General features: G+C 42.1%; 1 protein-coding gene and 1 pseudogene across 1 annotated transcript; one reads left to right on the top strand and one right to left on the bottom strand.

Annotated features, from left to right (window-relative positions):
* The first annotated feature begins 2105 nt into the window (after positions 1-2105).
* Positions 2106-7283, top strand: LOC110293209 (oogenesin-3). Its single transcript, XM_021161041.1, has 4 exons — positions 2106-2177; positions 4320-4633; positions 5152-5733; positions 6401-7283. The coding sequence occupies exons 1-4, from the start codon at positions 2145-2147 to the stop codon at positions 6975-6977; spliced, it is 1506 nt and encodes a 501-aa protein (XP_021016700.1). The 5' UTR covers positions 2106-2144; the 3' UTR covers positions 6978-7283.
* Positions 7284-17027: 9744 nt separating this feature from the next.
* LOC110293707 lies at positions 17028-19711 on the bottom strand (annotated as a pseudogene).
* Positions 19712-22751: the final 3040 nt, after the last annotated feature.

Below are 22751 nucleotides of genomic sequence, written 5' to 3'. Positions count from 1 at the left end.
TGCCTCTACCTCTTGTAAGTGGAAACTTCTAGTTTCTTTGGAAAGTTCGTTATATAAAATGATGTTTTGCTGGGCTACACAGGTGAAAAGTTGTCTTACTAAAGCAAACACTAGGAAGATTGCTTTCCTGAGGCAGGCCAAGGTGGAAAAAGTTTGGCTGGAGCAGACACAGGAGAGAATGTTTACCTGAAGCAGACACAGGTGAAAGGTTGCTTTGACATAGCAGACAAGTAAAGGATACTTGATAAAGGAGTTAATGTAACCCCACAAACAGTGGGAGACCAGCATTGACCTTTGTTTTGGATGGCTCTTCCACACTATTTTTCACTAACAGCACCCATGTTTTGGTTTGACTTACATAGCAATGCTGAGGTTAGCTTGTGATAATGTCACTATTGAGAGAAATTTGCCAAGAACTGCTCATGAGGTACCTGTGCCAGCTTGATGCTTCTGTGGCTACTCCTGAGACCAATTGGCAAGTCTGGTGATTTCTTCAGGATTGAACTACACTTGCAGTTTCCTGCCTAGTATCTGCCTGCTGAAAGGACTAGAATGAAGATGCTGGTCCTGTGTCTTGGGCTGCCTTGGCCTACCATTATGCTCTCTGTGTGCACAAGCATTATTCAGCATAGCTGTCCACAGAGTCATAAGGGGTCTGGTAAAACACTCAGTTACCATATATTCATGCTATAATTTAGTCTCCCCCATTCAGAAGCCCAGAGTCCCTGATCTGCAATACTAGAGAACTCAGTGTGCCCTGTTGTACTCTCTAGCTGTCTCAAGTCCAAACACTTATCAGTCTCAGGATATGGAGCTCCCACAAGAACAAACCCAGATACAATTAACCTTTGTCCCACCAGGTACCAAAGCCTACTTCTTTGAATCTCATTTCCCTTTGGAAAGGTTATTCAGGAGAAGGGAATGTGACCAGCCTCTTGTCATGGCAAAAAGACACTGATCACCTATTAAGGCCCTCAAAAGAGGCAGTACTACTATGGTATGCCCAACAACATAGGTTCTGCTTTCTACAGATTGAGTCTTCCAAGGACTGAGTGAAGAGAATCTCTGAAATGTATGGCATCTGTCTTTACTTTTGAAGTTATTACAAGCTCCTGTGGACACTGGGCTTTATTACACTAATTTGGAGAATCATGTAGAAGGTCTGTTACTAGTGACCACCTGGCTGCCCATCCAGACTGTCTGAAATTTAAACCTGAACCAAGATATGTAAGTTCTTCTAGCAGCTCTGGAGCCATGTGACTCTATAAGATTACCCTGAAGACTGGGAATCTGAGATAGACATGCCAGTGAATATCTTCAGCTTGCATTGCTCTCCCTCCTCTCCTTTCTGCTCTCTCTTTCTTGCTGTGTGTAGCTGCGATATTTGCACACTGAGACAGTATGCTCTATACTCTAAGACAAGTCTGGGCTGTGTGGTGAGACAGTGTCAGAAATCAAAGAAGAAGGAATCAAACTCAAATGAATGTTTGCAAATGAATGTTTGCAAAGCCTACACAGGACAGAAGTGCTGGAACATGGAGGACGAAACAAATGAATCACTGGAAAGGGACTGGCATAAGGGTGAGTGCTTATTGAGGATGCAAGAGACCTTTCTACATGCGCCACATTGCCTTGATACAGCCATTTCTGTGGTTTCTTCCCATACCCTGAATCATCCCCATGGTGATACTCACAGGCCTAACACTTAACAGTTGTATGTTCAGAAAACAGAAGTCAGTGTCCTTGCGGTTGGTCACAATTTATAGTCAAAATGAGTTTGGTCAGGGCCATATGCTTGTAGATAAGAGTTGTCTTGAACTCAGAGATCTACAGGCCTCCACTTTGCAATTACTGTGATTAATGGCATCATGCTCAAACACTTGTCTTCAACAAACAAGTTATGGACTATCATTCTGGACTAAGATTATTCTTGAGTAGAGATCTGATCCAAATTATCTAAACCATCCAAATCTGAATATGAGCAAGTGGGTGGAGACTCAGTTTTTGAATCAGAGGCCTACTTTGGCTTGGGGGGGTGTGGCCACAAAGGGAGGCTTCAGCTGAAAATTATATAAAGGGTCATAGCAGGCAGAGAAACCCTTGGGTTCTTGGAGGTTGGAATCACAGCCTACCTCAGTCTGACTATGCAGTTCTTCTGTCACCAGTGTCTAGATCAAGTAAGTCTTTCAGCTTCATAAGAATACCTCATCTGATGCAACCTAGTCTAGCTTTGTCCTCACTTGAAATTTTGTTCACATAATTTTTTACTTGCTAGTTCTCTCTCTGTCTCTCTCTATATATTTCTCTCTATATTTCTCCCCCTCTCCCTCTCCCCTCCCTCTCCCCCTCTTCCCCCTTTTCCCCTCTCCCCCCTCTCCCCCTTCTCCCCCCTCTCTCTCTCTGTAAGATGAGTTCTTTCAACATAACATTCCCTGGCCTGTGTTCTGGATATTCTGTATATTTTGCCTAATACTCACTTACCAATTAGTATATACCATGCATGTCATTTTGAGTTTTTGGCTATTACAAATAATCCTGCTGTGAATATAGTGGAGCATATTTCTTTGTGGTATTGTTGGGTATCTTCTGGGTATATGCTCCAGAGTGGTATAACTGGGTCTTCAGGTATAACTGTTTCCAATTTTCTGAGAAACCACAAGATTGGTATCCATTATGGTTGCACCAGTTTGCAATTTCACCAGCAATGGAGTCATGTTCCCCTTTCTCCACACTCTCACTAGAATGTGCAGTCACTTGATTTTTAATCTTAACCATTCTGATTATTCTAGGGTGGAATCTTAAGGTCGTTTGTTTTTTGCATTTCATAATGATTAAGGATTTGAATATTTTTTAAGTGCTTCTGCATTATTTGAGTTTCTTCTTTGGTTGAATTAGGGGAAGGATTAAAGAAGCTGAAGAGGAGGATGACCCCCAAGTAAGACCACCTGTCTCAACTAACATAGACACCTGGCAGCTCCCAGAGACTGAGCCACACAGCCAGGCAGCATACACAGGCTGTTCCAAAGGCCCCAGCACATACAGGGTAGAGGAATGCCTTGTCTGGTTTCAGTGGTTGAAAATGTGCCTTATTCTGTAGACTTGAGGCCCTAGAAAAGGGAGATGCCAAGGATGGAGTTTGGCGGAGAAGGAGAGCACCCTCTTTGTGGAAACTGGGAAGAGGAACTGTAGTGGGGGTGAACAATGGCTGGAATGTAAATTAAAAAAAAAAATTGCCAAACGTGAAATTCAGAGATTCTCCTGCCTCAACCATGTGAGGACTGCTTAACCAGACTACCAACATGTGTTCTAAATTATACCTAATTATTAATTGGGTCATTTGTTTTTAGAGACAGGGTTTCTCTGTGTATCCCTGGCTGTCCTGGAACTCACTTTGTAGACCAGGCTGGACTCAGTCTCAGAAATTCACTTGCCTCTGCCTCCCAAGTGCTGGGATTAAAGGCGTGGGCCACCATGCCAGGCGCATAGTCTCTTTTTTATGGATGCTTTATAAAGAGTTACAGACCATGCCAGTGGCTACTGAAAGATTACTGACTTTAGATTTTTCTTTCCCACTCTATTTAGCTCTGTAGTTTATAAACCTGAAACTTGGAACTTTACCAAAATATTCTCCAAAAGACCTGTATGGGTCATAATCAAAATTGATGCCAATTACTAATGATTGGGATTTCAAAGATGCCATGACTTATTCCATGCAGTGTAGCTGGATAAATAGATAATTGTGGAAAATTTGGAAACTGTTTCCTTTGCTTTTTTTTTTTTTTTTGAGGCCCTGGAGAACTAAACACAGTCTATTCATCATCCAACAAATGGCTGAGTCTTCAGAGTTCCTGGTGATGCCTTCCCAGTGGAATATATTCACCCCAGCTCTGGCTGCAATAGGATGTGGCTTTTGGGAACTAGGATACTTTGGAGATGCTTCACAACACCAGAGACAGTTAGGGCTTTAAAACCAACACAGGCCAATCCAAGCAGTTCTGGATTAAAAATGCTATGATGGCATAGGCTGAGCAGTGATGGAACACACATTTAATCTCAGCACTTGGGAAGTACAGGCAAACAAATTTCTGTAGGGTCCAGGCCAGTGTGGTCTATAAAACAAATTTCAGCACAGCTAAGGATATACATAGTTCTGTAAAGACATTACCTAAAGGAAGAAAGAAAAAAACTGAAGGTGCTCAAATTGGTAAACTGAGTTCTGAATTCTTATCAATATTAATCTAGCCTTCACACTTCTCTCTGTGAGCAGAAGGGATTCCTAAGTTTCTTGTCATTAATGGTATTTTTCTCTGCTTCCCTAGGATGACTCTTCAGAAGAAGAAGAAGCAGTTAGTGTCTACTCCCCATCCACCCTGGTGAAACTGGCAAGACAGAGGCTACTGAGGGAGGAGGCTTTGATCATTTCTGCTCTCAAGCGCCTGCCCAATATGCTGTTCCCAGTGATATTTGAGGAGGCCTTCATTAATGGTCATACAAAGATCTTGAAGGCCATGATACCTATGTGGCCCTTCCCATACCTTTCTGTAGGAGCACTGACAAACAACTGCAACCTGAAGACTTTGAAGGCTGTTCTTGATGGACTAGATATACTTCTTGCACAAAAGGTTTGCTCCAGGTAGGCAAGATTTGCTGGGGTTGGAGGAAGATTCTCTAAGTGGCTGAGAAGGAGCAACTAGAAACAGATAATATTTGCTTGAGTGTGGATCAGAGGGTTCTGATCATCAATTCTTTCTTCAACCCACAGTCTGGACTATTATCTTCTGGGTGTAGAGGTTTAGAGGGGTGTAGAGGCTTGGTCTATGTCTCATATCTCTGGGCAAATAATAATGTAATACACAGAAAAGAGTAGACATACCCAATGAAAAATAGGTTTACCTGCATCCCTTAAAGGTACAAGTGAAATGACATTGGGATTAAGGGGCTTGGAATGAAGAGAAATAAGACAGGACTAAAGATGCCCCTCTTGCAAAGAATGCTATTCATTTCTTGAGCACAAGGCTCAGAGTTTGATTCTAGGCACAAGACAAAGCAAAGTTTTAGAAGAAACTGCTAAAGTGTGATATGTGAAAGAGAATCAGACTATAAGATGTGTCTTCTCTTACCTTCTGAAAATTATACTCATTTCTTCAACAGTAGGTGCAAACTCAGAGTACTCAAATGGAGAGATGAACAGCATGATTTTTGTGGGATATGGCCTGGATCCCATGAAGCTGAAGACTTACCAGAGTTAATGACACAGAAGCATCCAGTGCAGAACAACCCTGACTGTGGGGTAAAGAAAGAATTGAGGGTAACAACTGAACTCTCTGTCATGAAGGGCAGACTTGATGATTCTGCCACATACTTGTTGGAGTGGGCCCAGCAGAGAAAAGATTCCATTCATCTACTCTGCAGAAAGCTGGTAATTGAAACCTTAACCAAAGACACAGTGATAGAAATCTTCAAAATTGTAAATGCAGATTGTATACAGGAGCTGGAGCTGTATTCTCTTTGCCTAGAAGATTTGGCTTTTCTTAATCCCTACCTGAGACAGATGGACAATCTTCTTGAACTCACACTTGATCACATCACAGATTCCCTCAGTATGGGTGATTCTGAAATGTGTGAGGGAAAAATGATCACATTGGTTTCTCAACTTCCCACGTTTCCCTGTCTCCAGAAACTCTGTGTAAATGATGTCTACTTTATATATGGCAACCTGAATGAATTCCTCAGGTAAGGTAGGACTGAGGGGGTCATGTCATACACCAGATAAAACACATCTGTTTTCTTTTCTTTTTACCTTCATTTCTTTTGTTTTGTTTATTTTGTTTTGTCTTTTGAACGCTATGGAGTGCTTTATGATCTGGACAGCATAAACCTAGCATTGTTAGAGACATAGCATATCTGAGCAGATGAGCCCTGTGTTAAGATATGTATTTCCAGGCATAAGCATGTCTCTTATTGCTCATGTGTGAAAGGATTTGAGTCCAGAAACAGGTTGACTAGATGAGAAATATGCAACATTATGTTTCAAGGTGAAGACAGGATTATGGACCTTGGAGGAACAAAACCTCTGAGAACTCTTAACAATAGCACAAAGAAGTTGTTCAACTTTGTTTGGGATAAGAAGTCATTCCTATATATATCATGTTAACCTGAAATATCCATTGCTGTAGTTTCCAGCAAGGCACTGAATCATGAATATGTTGATATCTACAGGCCTCAAACTAGAATGGTCTGAGATGTGTGAGCAGATAATAGAAGGACATGTCCTGGGTGGAGGGTTGACCACAATATATACTCAGAATAGTTTGGGAGAAGTGTCATCTGCTTAGTTGCCAAACCTATCAACCCTTTTCAACAACATTTGCCAGAAAGCAATCATTTCTTCTCTCCCCAGGTGCCTGAAGAAGCCATTGGTATCATTTTGCATCAGTAACTGTGAACTCTCACAGTCAGACTTGGATTACCTGCCCTATTGCCTGAATATTTTTGAGCTAAAATGTTTGTACCTTATTGATATACCTTTAAATCATTTATGCCTTGATCCTCTCGGGTTTCTCCTTGAGAGGGTTAAACATACCCTGGAATGCTTGGCATTAAAGTCATGTAATATGGGGAAACCTCATTTCAATGCCCTGCTGCCTGCCCTAAGTCAATGTTCCCACCTCACAGATGTCAGTTTNTGGGAAAATGAACTCTCTCTGCTGTTCCTGAAACAACTTCTACAGCACATATCCAAGCTGACTCAGCTGAGCTATGAGCTATACCCTGCCCCTCTTGAGTGCTATGATGACAGGGGTTTAATACTATCATACAGATTAGAACAATTTTGTCCCGAACTCCTGGATATACTCAGGGCCAAAAGACAGCCCAAGGATATCGCCTTTGTTACAAACCCATGTTCTAAATGTGGTAGATACTATGTTTATGATCCAAAGACCCAACGTTGCTCTTTGGAAGACACACCCCTGTAAGGTTGATTGTGGAACAGAGAAATGCAAGCTTAATATTGGGGATGGATGAAATCTTAGTTGAATTTCCCTTGGTTAAAGGAGCATGGATTTGTCAATCATGTAAAGGTCTGAGATAAACAATAAAAATGCAAGATATTCCTCTGAGCTAGTGAATGAATGTACCATCTGCAAGAAGTGTCAAGCATGCTTTTATTCTCTAGGATTATTGTAGATTGAGTATGTTACAATAGAGGCAAACTTCCATGAGGGTATTGTTCTTCTTTGTTGACTGCTTATAATAAATGTGTTAACTTTGTTTTATTTTTACGTTTTTAAGATTTATTTATTGATTATTTGTAAGTACACTGTAGCTGTCTTCAGACACTCCAGAAGAGGGAATCTGATCTTGTTACAGATGGTTGTAAGCCACCATGTGGTTACTGGAATTTGAACTCAGGACCTTCAGGAGAGCAGTTGGTGCTCTTAACCACTGAGCCATCTCTCCAACCCCCATGTATTGACTTTCTGGGTGGCTGGTATGTCCCTATCAGAGTACAAAGCCTACCCATTCCCAGGATTTCTGCACCTGTATCTGGTTTCTTCATTCCTCCTCACCATAATTCAGTCAATCTCAGATTTGAGCAGTTCCTTGCATCCCAGGAACAGGTCACAGGAATGGGACCCAAAGCACTGGGTTTCACAATGTGCTCAATATGTTGGAAACAAATAAGTAGTACATACATATCAGAAAAACTGAGTTAGATATGGAGATCAATTGGATGAGGAGACAGGTTTCTTCAGCAGTCAAGAAAAATGAAGACCAAGAGAATACCAAAGCAGGCACATTTCAGGAACAATGTCCTTGCATTTAACCTTTGCTAGAAGACATTATTTACAACATATGAACACTCAGAGACCCAATATAAAAATGAGATGATGTGACCTGAAGCTATCTAGTTCTTCAAACTTCCAGAAGAGTTTATAAATTGACTAAGATGAGCTTCACTTATTCAGAGACATATTTCCTAACACTATCCCCTGGTTCCCTATGACAGGTCCTCATGGGGGTCTCCCAACTTTCGTGTGTGGTGCAGCTTCTTTAGGATATTGAGGTGACTCACAGCAGGCTTCTAAGAAGAGGATATTCTCTCTGGAACTTATCACAGTCTCCTTATTCTAGGTCATTTAAAATCAATGCTGGCCACTGTGTCTGGACCTAATGCCATGGACCTTTGCCTCACTTGCTTGTTACCTGTCTTATTTTCCTTTGTAGAGTCACTAGAGACATGAGATTAAATAAGTGCATGTCCATACCAGGGTATTTTCTTTTTTTAAACAAACAAAATAAATAAAAACAAAACAAAAACAGGGTGTTGTGTATGAGATTCTATGAATCGGCTGAGACCATTTAAAACCCTGAATTTCCTCAAGGGATGCCCATAGAGAATGAAAGAAGTTTCTGGCTGGAGTCAGGAATGAAAATCTATGTAGGTATCCTCAAAATGATCCCAAGATATGCTCAAGCCTGGTGGGTTGGCTTTAAATTGTCATCCTAGTAGGAAGAAGGCTGAGTTAGGAGGCTGAGCTTTATTCGCCTGTGTCCCACATACTTCTGAATATAACCCCCCCCCCGCCAAAAAAAAAAAAAAAACACTTTAGAGAAGCTTGTGGAAAAAAATTGTTAAAACTGTGAAATCTGTTCTGGCATATATAATACCTAAGTTAGGAGCTCCATCAGTTATTGGCTTTGTTAGCTACTCAAATGGCTGTGGCAGGAGGATGGCTTGCATCCATTTCTGGTAGGCATAGGTTGTCAATATGTAGCAGCATACAAAGAGACTTTGAAAATAAATTACAAACTCAGGGTCACTTTCTTCAGCATTGCATAAACTAGATACATTTAGATATGCCTGTCATCCCAGAATTCAAGCATTTGTGGCATGAGGATCAGAAATTAAAGCACATCTTTGGCTATCTAGCAAGGTTGCAACCAGAGTGGGCTTTCCAAAACTATTTTTCAAACAATTGAAAAACTGTGTTAGAAAAGAGACAGTACCTTTGGATCTCTGTCAAAAGGGGCTTTTTCAGAAAACTCTAGCCCAACACAATGGATAGAGTTAAGGAAATCAAGAATGGGAGCAAGGCCTGAAATGGTCGAATGTAACTTTAATATGAGCATCCGAGAGGTAGAGGCAGATAGGTCTGTATGAATCTGAGGCCAAGCTGATATACATGTAAGTTACAGGACAGTCAGAGATTTGGGGTTATTTCAGAAAAAGACTGGGCTCTAATACAGAATGTCGACTAAAGTGTCACAAAGGTTATTATCATTTCATTGAGTCTAGCCTCTGCAAACAAACAAAACACCAGAAAGAAAGACAAACAAATAATTAGCAAATCACTAGTGGACACATTTTTAATTTCAATGTTCCAACAGGAATAGCAAATGGATCATGATATTTTAGGAGACATCCAGGTCTATATAACAACTTCCAGGCCAGCCATGTCTACATATTGAGAACTTTTCTTCAAAAAACTTTTGAATACTGGTCTGATAGCTTAGGTGCTTATAAAACACTATGTATTTTCAGAGGACCAGAGTTCAATTCCAGAAACTTCTGTCTACCACTTACTATTAAGGCATATACAACAACTCTAAATTACACCCTGCCTGACTGGCTCAATATTCAGGACAACAATTATTGATACTTTCCTGGAGTGGATGCCAGCACCAGCAAACCCTTGTAAAATCATGCCATCTGTTTGCATCTGTTTGCCCGTTCCCTTAAAGTAGATGCAACAGGTCCAAACTGTTTCTAATTCACTAGTCTCCCTATACCAGGGCATATCTTTGTCAGAACTCTTCTGCTTTCCCCCTATACCCTCCACCCACCCTGCTCCCCAACCAACCCCACTTAATGGCCTTGGCATTCCGCTGTACTGGGGCATATGATCTTTGCAAGACCAAGGGCCTCTCCTCCCATTGATGGCCAACTAGGCCATCCTCTGCTACATATGTAACTAGAGACACAGCTCTGGGGGTTACTGGTTAGTTCATATCTTTGTTCATCCTATAGGGTAGCAAATCCCTTTAGCTCCTTGGGTTCTTTCTCTAGCTCCTTCATTAGGGGCCTTGTGTTTTCATCCAGTTCTTAAATGACTCTGAATTTGTGTTCTGTCCCATCTCCTTTCTAATGATTCTAGATCTGATGGAGTATGCCAGTGGAGGAAGGTGATCTACAGGCAGTGCGGGCTGATTAGAAGAACATAAACCCAGGACCTAGGAGTGAGTCTCAGATTCTCTACACCCAGAGACTTCTCTCTTTCTGAAGCAGTGATGTTGTATACCAGCCCGCAGCCTACTTTAACCAGGTACACCTGGGAGGCAGGCTGGGGCTAAAAAAGACTTAGATGGTGAGAGAGATTAATGGAGACCTAGACAACTTTCCTGTTCAAGGCCCACAATTTTACTCAGAAACTGTGCTTACAAAGGGGGAAGGCCCATCCCCTGACCAGTCCACTCTTGGTGCCTGGAGCCATTCAGTCAGAACTCAGTCGCCAGGCTTCTTGATGAATTGTTGCCAAGTTGTTAGCACTAGTCTGCCAGTTCCACAGGTAGTCAGCTATCTCAGGAACATCTTGGAAAGACAGGTTCAGCCTCTCAGCTGGTAGCAAAAGAGCAGGGCAATTGTTACTTCAAAGAGGAGCCAGTCAGAAGAAGCCAGCCCAGTTGAAAGCTGCACAGCAGGTGGCCCCACCTAAGTGATGGCCTGGTCTATACCAGCCTACTTCAGGCTAGGGGAGCTTACACAGTGAGACACCTATCTCTCATAAATCTGTCTTCCAGATCTACCTGCAAACTAATAACTGCCATTTAATTGGATGCCTGAGTCCTGCCCAACACTGGTTTATTTTACTTATTTATTTGATACTTCATTACTCAATCTTAGATGTGTCTTTGAAACACAGTCCCTTTCTAAGTCTTAGATTGATTTAAAACACCAACTCTGAGGAATCCCCCTACCTCGGCCTTCCTACAGGGATGACAGTTTAGATCAAACGCACCAGGCTGAGTTCTATTTGCCTGTGTCTCACATAATTCTGAGTGTAAGGCAAGTTGGTGTTCCTTTATTTTTGATAGTAGGGACAGCCACACCAAACCTCTTGGAAAAATAAATCTTCAGAGAATCTTGTACAAACATCTTATGTAAGACACCCGAAGCTGGGCATCCACTTAAGTCCCAAAATGAGCTGGCCAACACCCCAATGTCCTGAGAGAAAACGACACCTGATGCAAACTGCAAGAGGTTTTATTATCAACTAGCCGAGGATGAAGTCCCTCTGCAGTGTAGGGCAGGGAAGTTTGACCCTGAGTGGTGACAGTAGGGGGCTTTTAACAGTTAGCTGAGGAATTGGGAGGAGAGTTGGAAGGAGTTGGGAAGAGTTTAGAGGAGATTTTTGAGGAGTTGGGAGGAGAGTTGGCTACAGCTCCTTTCTGGTGTGTGTGGGGGGGGGGGATGAGCTGCAGCCTCCTCTCTGGTGTCTATCTCCATGTACTTGTAGATCTTCCTACAGTTATCACATCTCTGGCTGTAAGGCACAGAAACAAAAAGGCTTTTTGCTGGCTATAGAGAACAAAGAGCTTCTTTCTGGCTGAATTTTTAGAGGTCAGGGAAAACAAGCTTAGGGAACGTCCAGGGGCCTTACCTTCCAGGTAGAAACACTCTAAGCCGGGATCTCATAATTACAACTGTGAAATCTGTTCTGAAATATAGAATACCTAAGTTGGGAGCTCTGTCTGTCATCTGTTACTTTAGTGACTAAAAAGTTTGAGACAGAAGGATGGCATGCATCCATTAATATTAGGCAATGATTCTAAATATGTAGCAGAGTAGGAAGAGTTTTTGAAAAAACAATTACAAACCCAAGGGTCACTTTCTCCAGCATTTGATATGGTTAAATATGCCCGTCACCCCAGAACTCAAGCATTTGTGGCATGAAGATCAGAAATTCATGCACAACTTGAAGAATCATGAGAGACCATCTTGATTCAAACACACAAGGTAGTTTAATGATGGAGCTCCAGACTGACAGGTATCTCACACAGGAGACCACGGATGTTGGTCTTGAGGCTCAAAAGCTAGGGGTTTTTATAGAAAATGGTCTGGGGCTGGGGAAGTAATTGGCATGGTTTCACACGATTGGACAATTTAAACTTCAACAGAATAGTTATACATCAGTAAAAGTGCATGTGTAGATCGGGGCGTCAGGAAGTCTGAGGACCAGGTGCTTATCTAGGTCAGTGGAACATCTGGTTAATATATGACTCTGAACTGAGTCAGGAAGTCAGCGGGCACAGGGAGGTGCTGGGCCAGATGGTGTTGACTTAGCCGAGATAGCCCTGTTCTGTCCTTGCACCCCCCTTTTTTTTTATCTTTGTGGTCAAGCTGTTCTTAGGAATTCTTAACAACAGGTCTGCTAGAACATGCCTGGGCCTGTTCCTCTTTGTTCTCAGCCTCAGGCAGCCTTTCAGACTCAAAAACAACTTTCTGGTATATTTTACATGATGTGTAGGTTCTAAAATTTCATCTTTCTCTCAGCAACCCAGTCAGAAAGAGCTATTTCAGAAAAGTCTAGCCCAGCACAAAGTATATGCACTTAAGGAACTCATGAATGGGAGCAAAGGCAAGCATGGTCACATATAACTTTAATATGAGCTTTTGGGAGGCCAAGGCATAAGAGATGGGCAAGAGAATCTCATGTGTAAAATATATGATAGAAGAAACTGATACACTGTTTAAAGAAAAGTTCCTGCCACAAAATGTCTGGGAAATTTGGACACTTTGAAAAGATGAAATCTAAGAATAATCACTATGTAAAAAAGTATGCACAGGTCAAATAGCCACAAAAAGCTTTCAACAAGATCACAGAAGAGTTCAACATACTTGGTGATCATGGAAATGCAAATCAAAACAACCCTGAGATTCTACCTCACACTAGTCAGAATGGCTAAGATCAAAACTCAGGTGACAGCAGATGTTGATGAGGATGTGGATAAAGGAATACTCCTCCACTATTGGTGAGATGGCAAGCTTGTACAACCACTCTGGAAATCAGTTTTGGAGTTCCTCAGAAAATTGAACATAGTACTACCTTAGAACCCAACTATATCACTTATGGGCATGTACCCAGAAGATGCTCAAACATATAATAAGGACACATGCTACACTATGTTCATAGCAGCCTTATTTACAATAGCCAGAAGGTGGAAAGAACCCAAATGTCCTTCAACAGAAGAATGGTTACAGAAAATATGGAACATTTACACAATGGCATACTACACTGCTATTAAAAACGATGAATTCATGAAGCTCTTAGGCAAATGGATAGAACTAGAAAATATCATCCTGAGTTAGTTAACCCAATCACAAAAGAACACACATAGTATGCCCTCACTGGTAAGTGAATATTAGACTAGAAGTTCAGAATATGTAAGATACGATTGACAAACCACATGAAGCTCAAGAAAAAAGAAGACTACAGTCAATGCTTCACTCCTTCATATAAGGGGAATCAAAATACCCATGGGAGGAGATACAGAGACAAAGTTTGAAGCAGAAACTGAAAGAAAGGCCATTCAGTGACTGTCCCACCTGGGGATCCATCCCATATACAGTTACCAAACCTAGACACTATTGTGGATGCCAACAAGTGCTTGCTGAAAGCAGCCTGATATAGCTGTCTCCTGAGAGGCTCTGAAAGTACATGACAAATACAGAAGTGGATGTTCAAAGCCATCCATTGGATTGAGTACATGGTTCCCAATTACTCAATTGACTTGGAGAGAGGACCCAAGGAGCTGAAAGGGTTTGCAGTCCCATAGGAGAAATCACAATATGAAACAATCAGTACCCCCAGAGATTTCAGGGACTAAACCAGCAACCAAAGAGTACACAAAGAGGAATGCATGACTCTAGCCACATATGTAGCAGAGGATGGCCTTGTTGGACATCAATGAGAAGAGAGGCTCTTGCTCTAATGAAGGCTCGATACACCAGTGTTTGGGAATCCCAGAACAGGGGAGCAGAAGTGGGTGGTTTAGTGAGCAGGGGGAGAGGGGACAGACTAGGGGGGCTTTCAGAGGGCAAATGAGGAAAAAGGATAAATTTCAAATGTAATTAAGAAAATATCTAATAGAAAAAAAGAAAAAAAAACTATGATAAGGGTAACAATAACTCGTTTGTTTTGGGGACTCAGTGAGTAAATATGTGCAGAATATTTGAAGCAATACACTCTATGTAAAAAAAAATTGACACACACACAAAAATAGAAAGTCCTAATGTCACATAAATAAAAAAAAAACCACTGAATTAAAACAAAACAAAATAAACTATTAAGCTGGAAGACAAAACAGCCAAAAAACACATTAAGGCATACCTAATAAGTATTATACATGACTACTCAAATGAGATTGTAAAAGCCATAAGGCCTTGGCCAGATGTATTGCAGATTCTAAAAGACCATAGATGCCAGGTCATACTGCTGTACACAGTAAGCTTTAATTAGTCATAGACAGAGAAAAAAGATATCCCATGACAAAAGCAAAATTTATTGTATTTATCACTCTATTTATTTACATTTCAAATGTCCACCTTCCTGTCTCCCCTCTGCAGCTCCTTCTCCCATCCCCATCCTGTTTGCCTCAAACTGGGTTCTCTTCTACCCATCCAAGAAAACCTATCCTATCACAGCTAGACCACANCTATTCTGAAAGGTCAGTAGTACACACCTTTAATCCCCATACGCAGATTGCCTGTGAATCTTATGACTTGGATGCTACCCTTGTCACCAAAATGACTTCCAGACAGCCAGAGCTACAGAGATACACACACACAGACACACACACAGAGAAAGATGGGGGGGGGGGTAAAGACAGAGAAAGAGAGGGAAAGAACAAGAAGAAAACATAGCTGTGTGGCTTTTGTCTCCAGAGGCATTCAAGATGGCAGGGGCTGGGAAGAGATTGCTGAGTATGTGCTGCTGCCATTTCTCAAGAGTAAAACATTTAATCCTGCATCCTAAAAGTACTAAAAGTTGTCCTTCCTCATAAAGGACATGGCTAGAATCCATAAAATCTTCATCTAGAATAGCAGAATTGTCCCTGATCAATTGCTTTAAGTATTAATAAAACAATAAGCCTGTGATTGAACAGGAAAAAGGGAGGTGGAGCAAAGAGTTGAGAGATGGGCCAGGCATAGTGGCTCAGGCCTTTAATCCCAACACTTGGGAGGCAGAGGCAGGCAGATTACTGAGTTCGAGGCCAGCGTGGTATAGATTGAGTTTCAGGACAGCCAGGGCTACACAGAGAAACCCTTTCCCAGAAAAAAAAAAAAAAAAGAGTTGAGAGATGGAGACTGAGGAGACAGGTAGGGAAAAGGAAGTAAGACAGAGCAAGAAAAATATGATCCAGATTCTGAGTGGCTTTAAATAGCCACATGTACCTATTAATATTGTAAAGGATAGAATAATTGGGATAGCGTGTCTAATCTAGGTGGCCAGTTTGTATCAATATCAATTGGCTCTGAAATTATTGTGTGGGCATCCTCTGAATTGAGAATGTATTGATATACAAATTTGAAGATAAAGTTTTGAGAGTTTTCATGTACTGGGTTACTTTAAAATGGGATCACTAACCAAAAGGGGTTTAACGCTGAAAAGAAACTGGCAGCTCTGAAACAAGTGAAGCAGAGCTGGGAAGACTGGGATTGGTTGTTGCAGGGAGCTAGCCATTGAGGCAGCAGGGATTCTCAGGGCAGAGTGTAGCCAGGTATAAGGAGGGAACTTGGGTTACTTTTTAATATCTCCTGAAACAATCCAAAGCACATATACATCACTGAGATGGAGCCATAGCCCTCAACCACTAACACACATAATTCTCCAGCCTTATCCTCTGCTCTAAAGACTGTATATGTGTATCACCAGTGGAACTATTTTATATTTTTGTAGTTAACTCAGAAGATCCCAATCCATTTACCAATGTATGGAGGGATTTAATGTTTGTTTTAATGTATTCACTTTCACTTTTAAATATTTGTTTTGATTTGGTTCTAATTAGGTATGTGAGTTCTTGTGTTTCAGTGTGTTCGGTTTACACAAGTGTCCCTAGAGACTAGGGGGAAAGGTCAGATACCTGGAATTAGAGATACAGGTGGGTTTGGGTTCTGGGAAACAAACACTGCTCCTCAGAAAAACAGCAAGCATTATGTACCTCTGAGCCACACCTCCAAAAGATTCCATATAACATCTTGGATAGGGTCTCATGAGGGATAAGATTATAAATTCTCTCCAAGGAAAGAACATGTTGGGTCATTACTCTGAAAGATCTAGGAGGCAGAAGAGGCAAAGACAAGGGGACACAAAATTATTGGATCGGGATAAGCACAATACACAAGTATGATGTTGTCAGAGACTTACTCAGTAAAAGAAAAAAAAACATTCTTATTAAAAACTAATTTATTAAAACCTGTGAGAAATTATAATGCTAATCGTGGTGGTAGAAGATAAAATCAGACTGCAGGACATCTCCAATAAAAAGATACAGCTTAACTGTGATAAGAGTCTAATAAAAAAATACTCCAGGGTTCAATCAGACTTATACTCCTTAAAAATATGTCCATACACTGTAGAACAGTAAGGGGAGAGCCAAAAGGTTGATGCCATCCACAGGGAGAATGAAACAGAGCCCTCCTATTCAAGTTCATTATGCTCTTTATAATGTCCTTTCTATTTATCCCTTTCCCAACTTCTACGGTTCCTCATACTCTGAAAGTGCTGGAATGCAGCCCTACAATTTTCAGATATAGTTGTTGTTCAAGTGTGTGTCTGTACTGTAGACATTAGGCTGAAAATAAGCTCATGGTTTTCCATCTCAACACAACTACCTCAAATCAGAAGAATTTGACTGACATTTAAAGAAAATGAAATAATTATCTTTCCAAAGTACAACCAAAAATGCTTGAATACATATGAGCTATGCCTCTAATGAGTCACTTGAGACCTGCCTTCCATTTGTCAGAGCCTAGCAATGACCTCACCTTACCTATTCCCAACAAAACTGTAGATACAGAAATTCTGACAATAGAAACACCTCTTACTCACAAAGTAGACCTGCTTTGGCTGCCTTACACCCTTGAGTGTGTCCATTAACTCAGAACAAAGTTGTACAAATCTGTCTAGAATAACACCATCATCATGGACTTCATCAGGGGGCAGGATACTTCTCCAGGGTCAGCTGTGTGAGGTTGGCAGTGTGCTGTAGCAGCTTCTTCAGTCTGTCCATGGAAAAGAAAGAAGTTCTCCACAAAATCAACTTCAGTGAGCTGGGAACACTGAATCAGCACAGGCAGGAGGACACTGATTTGCCAGTCTATGAGCTTACAGCCCTTCAATTTTAATGTCTGCAGAGTAGCTGTCAGTCGTTCTAACAGGCTTTGTAGGAATGGATGACTTAAAATGAAGGTGACACCACTGAGGTCCAGGTGTTTGAGTTGGTGGATGCTTGGACACTGTGACAGAAACCTTATATCTGATTCTGACAGTGTGCAGTGAGTAATAGCAAGGGTCTCTAATGGACTCTCAAAGTATCTAGAGAGAGAGAGAGAGACAGACAGAGAGAGAGGGGGGGGAGAGGGAGAGGGGGAGAGGGAGAAAGAGAGAGAGAGAGAGAGAGAGAGAGAGAGAGAGAGAAAGGACTTTACCTCACTCAAGTTCAATAGTGGCAGAGAAAAGGCTGTGACTTCAAGGTTGCAGAGCCTCCTTAGCCCAAGGTCATTCTCAGACCATTACAAGGCCAAGTTGCTCCCTGATGAGGAGCTAACAAATCCTCTCATGCTCTTCTAGGAAGGACATTTTTAGTCACTGTTTGCTACTGCCTCACCTCTACAGGTCCCTCCAAACTGGTAAGCATGAAACCTATTTGGGGACAGGTGATGTAAACAGGAGAACCAAGAAGGATCAACTGGGAAACACTCAGAACCATCCCCAGTTCTGCTATTATTTATCTCAATGTGCTCCAGCTTCCACACACAGACTCTGTTCTGTAAATAGGGTTTCATTATGAACACTGTAATTCACTTACTTCCCATCTATATAATCCCTTCCTGTGCTCAAATTTCCTTTGACCCATGAGAAGTCAGAGGAAGATGGAAACTGTTCATATAGTTCTGAGGATAGAGTTGACAGAGAGGACATGTGGTGTAACATCTCATACATTCTACAGGTCAATTTTTCCATCATCAGGATTTCTCAAGAAACCGTTTTTAAAACATGGACACATACATGACAGTCTGGTTTTACTAAGTCGGGATACAACAATAGCATAAAGTACTATATCAATTATGCTAAGCTCACATCTATATAAATTTAACACTGGCTGTGAGCCACTATATAATCTCATATTTAATGTAAAGCAAAACAACAACAAAATACTTTGCTCACCCCTGGATAAAGCTCTGTTCTTTCTTACCTGAGCATTTGGTCCAGGCATTCAGTCAGGAAGTAGACATTCAAATAGAGATGCTGGAGCTTATGCAGTGTGAAGATCTGGAAAAAGATCTCTGTAACACAACAGGCTTCCATCACTAGGTCCCAAGGCCTATCCCAAGGTATGCAGATTTCCTTGAAAAGGAGTTTCTGGAGGTTTTTCATCCAGCCCACACCAGGGGCTAGGGATGCAAGGGTATATGTATACCAGTGTGTGTTTATTGCAAATTCCTTGATTGAGGCTGCATCAAAAACCTTCAAAACATCCAGTGGGTCATAGGCAGGAATGGCCCCAAACTCCAACTTCTCACAGATCACCTGTATCCCATTTTTTCTCTCCTTGGCCCGCCAATACAAATATTTTAGGTATTTGGAAGGACGGTGGGACATGAGGGAAAGATTCATTTTTATACTCATGGTCTGTTTCCCCCCTAGGATGGGATGATTTCCCACTGGTTGGTCCTTGCCAAAGACATCTTGAGAGCAGACTTCATGAAGTAATCAAGCCCAACCATCCCAGAAGTCCTGGTGGGCATCTCGCAAATCAAGCACTTGTAGGTTCCACCTGCTGTGGGTAAAGTAGAAGGACATTCATAGGACAGGAGACACAATGTGTAATCTGCAGGACCCATGATTCAAATTCCCTTAATTCACTTCATTTAACAGAGAAATCTTACATTTCTCTAGTGGCTGGGGAAGAGGCAGGGACAGATTCATTGCATAGAGACTACGTCTGTTCTCTGCTGTTCTACATACACCACAGTCCTGCTTCTTTGTTTCCATTCTAGATGATACTGACCCCTATAAACAGAAGCCTCTGGTTCAACTTGGACCTGTATTCACTTGCTCTCATTCACACACATCCCTCCATGCTACTTTGGACTCACATACATAGGTCAATCCTTTTGTGACATTATCAAATCAAGGCGATCAAGCACAGCTTTAAGGGTCTCCAGGTGAGGAATCTCAATCAGGGCTCCCACAGGAAGGGTTGGGAAGGGCCATGCTGCTACCATCTGCCTTAGTATGTTAGGATGTTTGCTGGTGAATGCATCCTTGAAGAGTGGTGGGAAGAGTTGCATGGGCAGCTTCTGCAGAGCAGAGATGGTCAAGACTTCATCTTTCAGCAGGCTTCTTCTTGCCAGCTGCTGGAGTGTTGGTGGGTCCTTGAAGCTCATTGTAGCTTTCAGATATGCGGATGATAAGGGAATAACCAAAGGAACAAATATTTCATCTAAAACACTTTTAGCAAGCCTCTTACACCCCCCCTTCCCAATTACATAAACCAAGAAGTAGTCCAATCACTGGCCTGGTGACATTGAAAACCTTGTTATTCAGATAACTTTATCTTTCTCATTGCCAAAGATCCTTCAAGGTCCTCCTGGTAATATATAAGGGCCTATTTCAACAGCTTTTCCCTGATATTCTGCCCGATCCAATCAAATATTCACTGAGTCCTACACAACTCTGTAACAGAAGAATTACACTTGATTCTGACACTTTTGTGGGAAACAATTATGCTTTTACTACAACCAATGTAGCAATATATTGTATCAAATAGGCACAAATTTTACTTCAATATACTTTATAAGCAGGAGCCATGCTGAGCTCTAAACTGTCCTTTAAGTGATAGTGTTGGGAGCTATTAACACAACACAATTGTCCTGATCTCTGAATTGGTCCTCTCCCCTGGAGAAGAAAAGGGGGTCAAAAGTGGGCCACTGATGCACCGTTCCGAGAACAACCACAAAATGTTCCAGCCCTAAGTCAGCGCCAGATGTCCTGACCACACCCTGATACCACCAAGTTCCTGCTTCTTCATGTAACTGCCAAAAGAAAAATTTCCACTGCCCCACCCCTCCTGCCGATAAGTACTTGTACTTCCCCTTTTACTTGTGCATTTCTGCTGCCCCACCCCTCCTGCTGAAAAGTACTTCCCCTTTTACTTGTGCATTTAAGCCTTGAGCCTTGCTGAATACAGTTGACACCTTGATGCTTCTCAGACTGTTTATATGTCGTTTTTCACACTTGGTGTCCATCCTTCTCTTCCCCCAATTTGGTTCGTAGGAGAAGGTCCCCTCAAGACCCTCGAATAAGTGGACCTGCTTAACAGGTCAAGTGGCACCAGATGTGGGGCACGAGGTATGATCACCCTCCGGACAACGGATTTGGGAAGTACTGCGCAGACAGTGAGACAGTTCCCCGCCACTTCACTCGAGTGTCGTGGACTTAGAGAGGTAAGTCTGGGCATAAAATTGTTGTCCCATTCACCATGGGGAATGTTCTGTCCAAAGAGACAGTTTTTATTCAAGAGATGAAGGGGTCTCTTAAGGAAAGAGGGATAAGAGTTAATAAAAAGGATTTAATAAATTGTTTTGTTTTGTTTTGTGGATGAGAGATGTCCATGCCTGGTATTGAATGGTCCTTAAATACACCCTTTAATCTGGAATAAAGTAGGCAAAGAAATCAATAGTTTAATAAAACAAGGAGAAGATGTCCCTGAGTCCTTTTTTAGCTATTGGGGAATCGTCAGAGATCTCCTTAACCAGACAGAAGAGGGCGGAGAGGGTGCTCGCCTCCTAGCCCTTACTGAAGATTCTTTAGAAAACTCCCAATCACTGTCTCGCAAAAGCGAAACTGAACGGCCAGCAAATCAAATCATCAGTCTTGGCGGTCATTGATTATTGATGCCCCGGCCCCTAAGGACTCCCTGCCTCCCCCTCTTTCTCCCAAAGACCAAAAAGAATTTACCCCATTTTATATAAGGAGTTGTCAGATGAACCCCTCGATCCTGCCTCGGAGGCAGAATTGGATGAGGAAGCCTTTAAATATGAACAAGACCACTATGGTCCTGGGCCTGGTGCCTATCTTACCGTCAAGCCCTTTAATTTCTACCCTCCTCCTTATTTGCCCCCCTTCCCCCCAAATCCTCACCCTAATCCTTGGCCTGTATCGCTGGCCCCTTCGTCCGTTCTGTGATTACTTCAAACTAAAAGAGAACTTCAGACTCAGATCACCAAACTTAAAGATATTCTAGGGCTTCAAAAGAAGCTACAAGACCTCAGTCTAGAGACTCAGAGTCTGCAAAGAGCCCTCATGGGGAACCTTCAAGGTCCCATCTCAAAAAATCCTCAAACTGGCCACATAGGTCCCTCTCAGAAACAAGGGAATAAAAACATTGGTTTTTCTGTCCTCACCCGAGCTCAAGCCCATCAGGCTGCTCCAGGTCATGAGAACCCCCATACACACTGGCTCCTCCGATAAAGATCAGGAGGAACCAGAGAGTGATGAGGAGGGGATCAAGAAAACTCTGATTCCGATGAGGGTGGCATGTCCCCCGATGAAGGGCTGGACACCAACAGCCAACCAGTCTACAAAAAGCTAAAACTAAGACATGTAAAAGATCTTCATTCAGCAGTCAAAAATTATGAGGTTAATGCCCCGTTCACAGTATCTATATTAGAAGGTTTAACAGGAGAAGGCTACTTGATACCCAATAAATGGAATAAAGTTGTTCAGTCTGTCCTCACTAGGGGCCAATATTTAACTTGGAAGTCAGAGTTTGAGGACAGAGGAGAAAACTTGGCTGCAAATAATAGAAAGAATCCTACTAGTAAGACAGCCTCCTGGACTGCTGATAAAATCTGAGGTAAAGGCAATTTTGCTGCAGACAAAAAGCAATTAGGGCTCTCCCCTGGTGTCCTCGCCCAGACAGCACAGGCGGCCCTGGGAGCTTGGCGCACTGTCCCTACTGCAGGGGTGCTAACTACGCCCCTAACCAAGATTATACAAGGGCCCCAAGATTCCTATGCACAGTTCGTTCCCAGATTGCAGGAAGCAGCTGAGAGAATTGTGGGACCTGAGGAAAGTGAGGGTCTGTTAGTCTGACAACTTGTTCTTGAAAACGCCAATTCGCATGTAGGGCTGCCCTGATAGGTAAAACCAAGAGTTTAGATATAAATGGTATGATCAAGCTTTGTAATGAGGTAGATGTGTTTTCCCAACAAGTTTCTAAGTCTATCAACCTGGCTATTGGGGCTGCCTTACAAATAAATAAAGGAGAAAAAACTTGCTATAGATGCACCCAACCTGGACATTTTGCTAGAGGATGCCCTACACAAAGACAGAGCACCCTAGTCTCAACCATGCCTGCTACCCAACAAAAGTTCCCCCCCCCCCGTCTTTGCCCTAAGTGAAAGAGAGGCCGTCATTGGGCACGAGATTGTCAGTCTAAGACTGATATCAACGGCCACC

Source organism: Mus caroli, chromosome 4, assembly GCF_900094665.2.
Source record: "Mus caroli chromosome 4, CAROLI_EIJ_v1.1, whole genome shotgun sequence".
NCBI lineage: Eukaryota > Metazoa > Chordata > Mammalia > Rodentia > Muridae > Mus > Mus caroli.
This window is presented reverse-complemented; position numbering and strand designations above follow the sequence as displayed.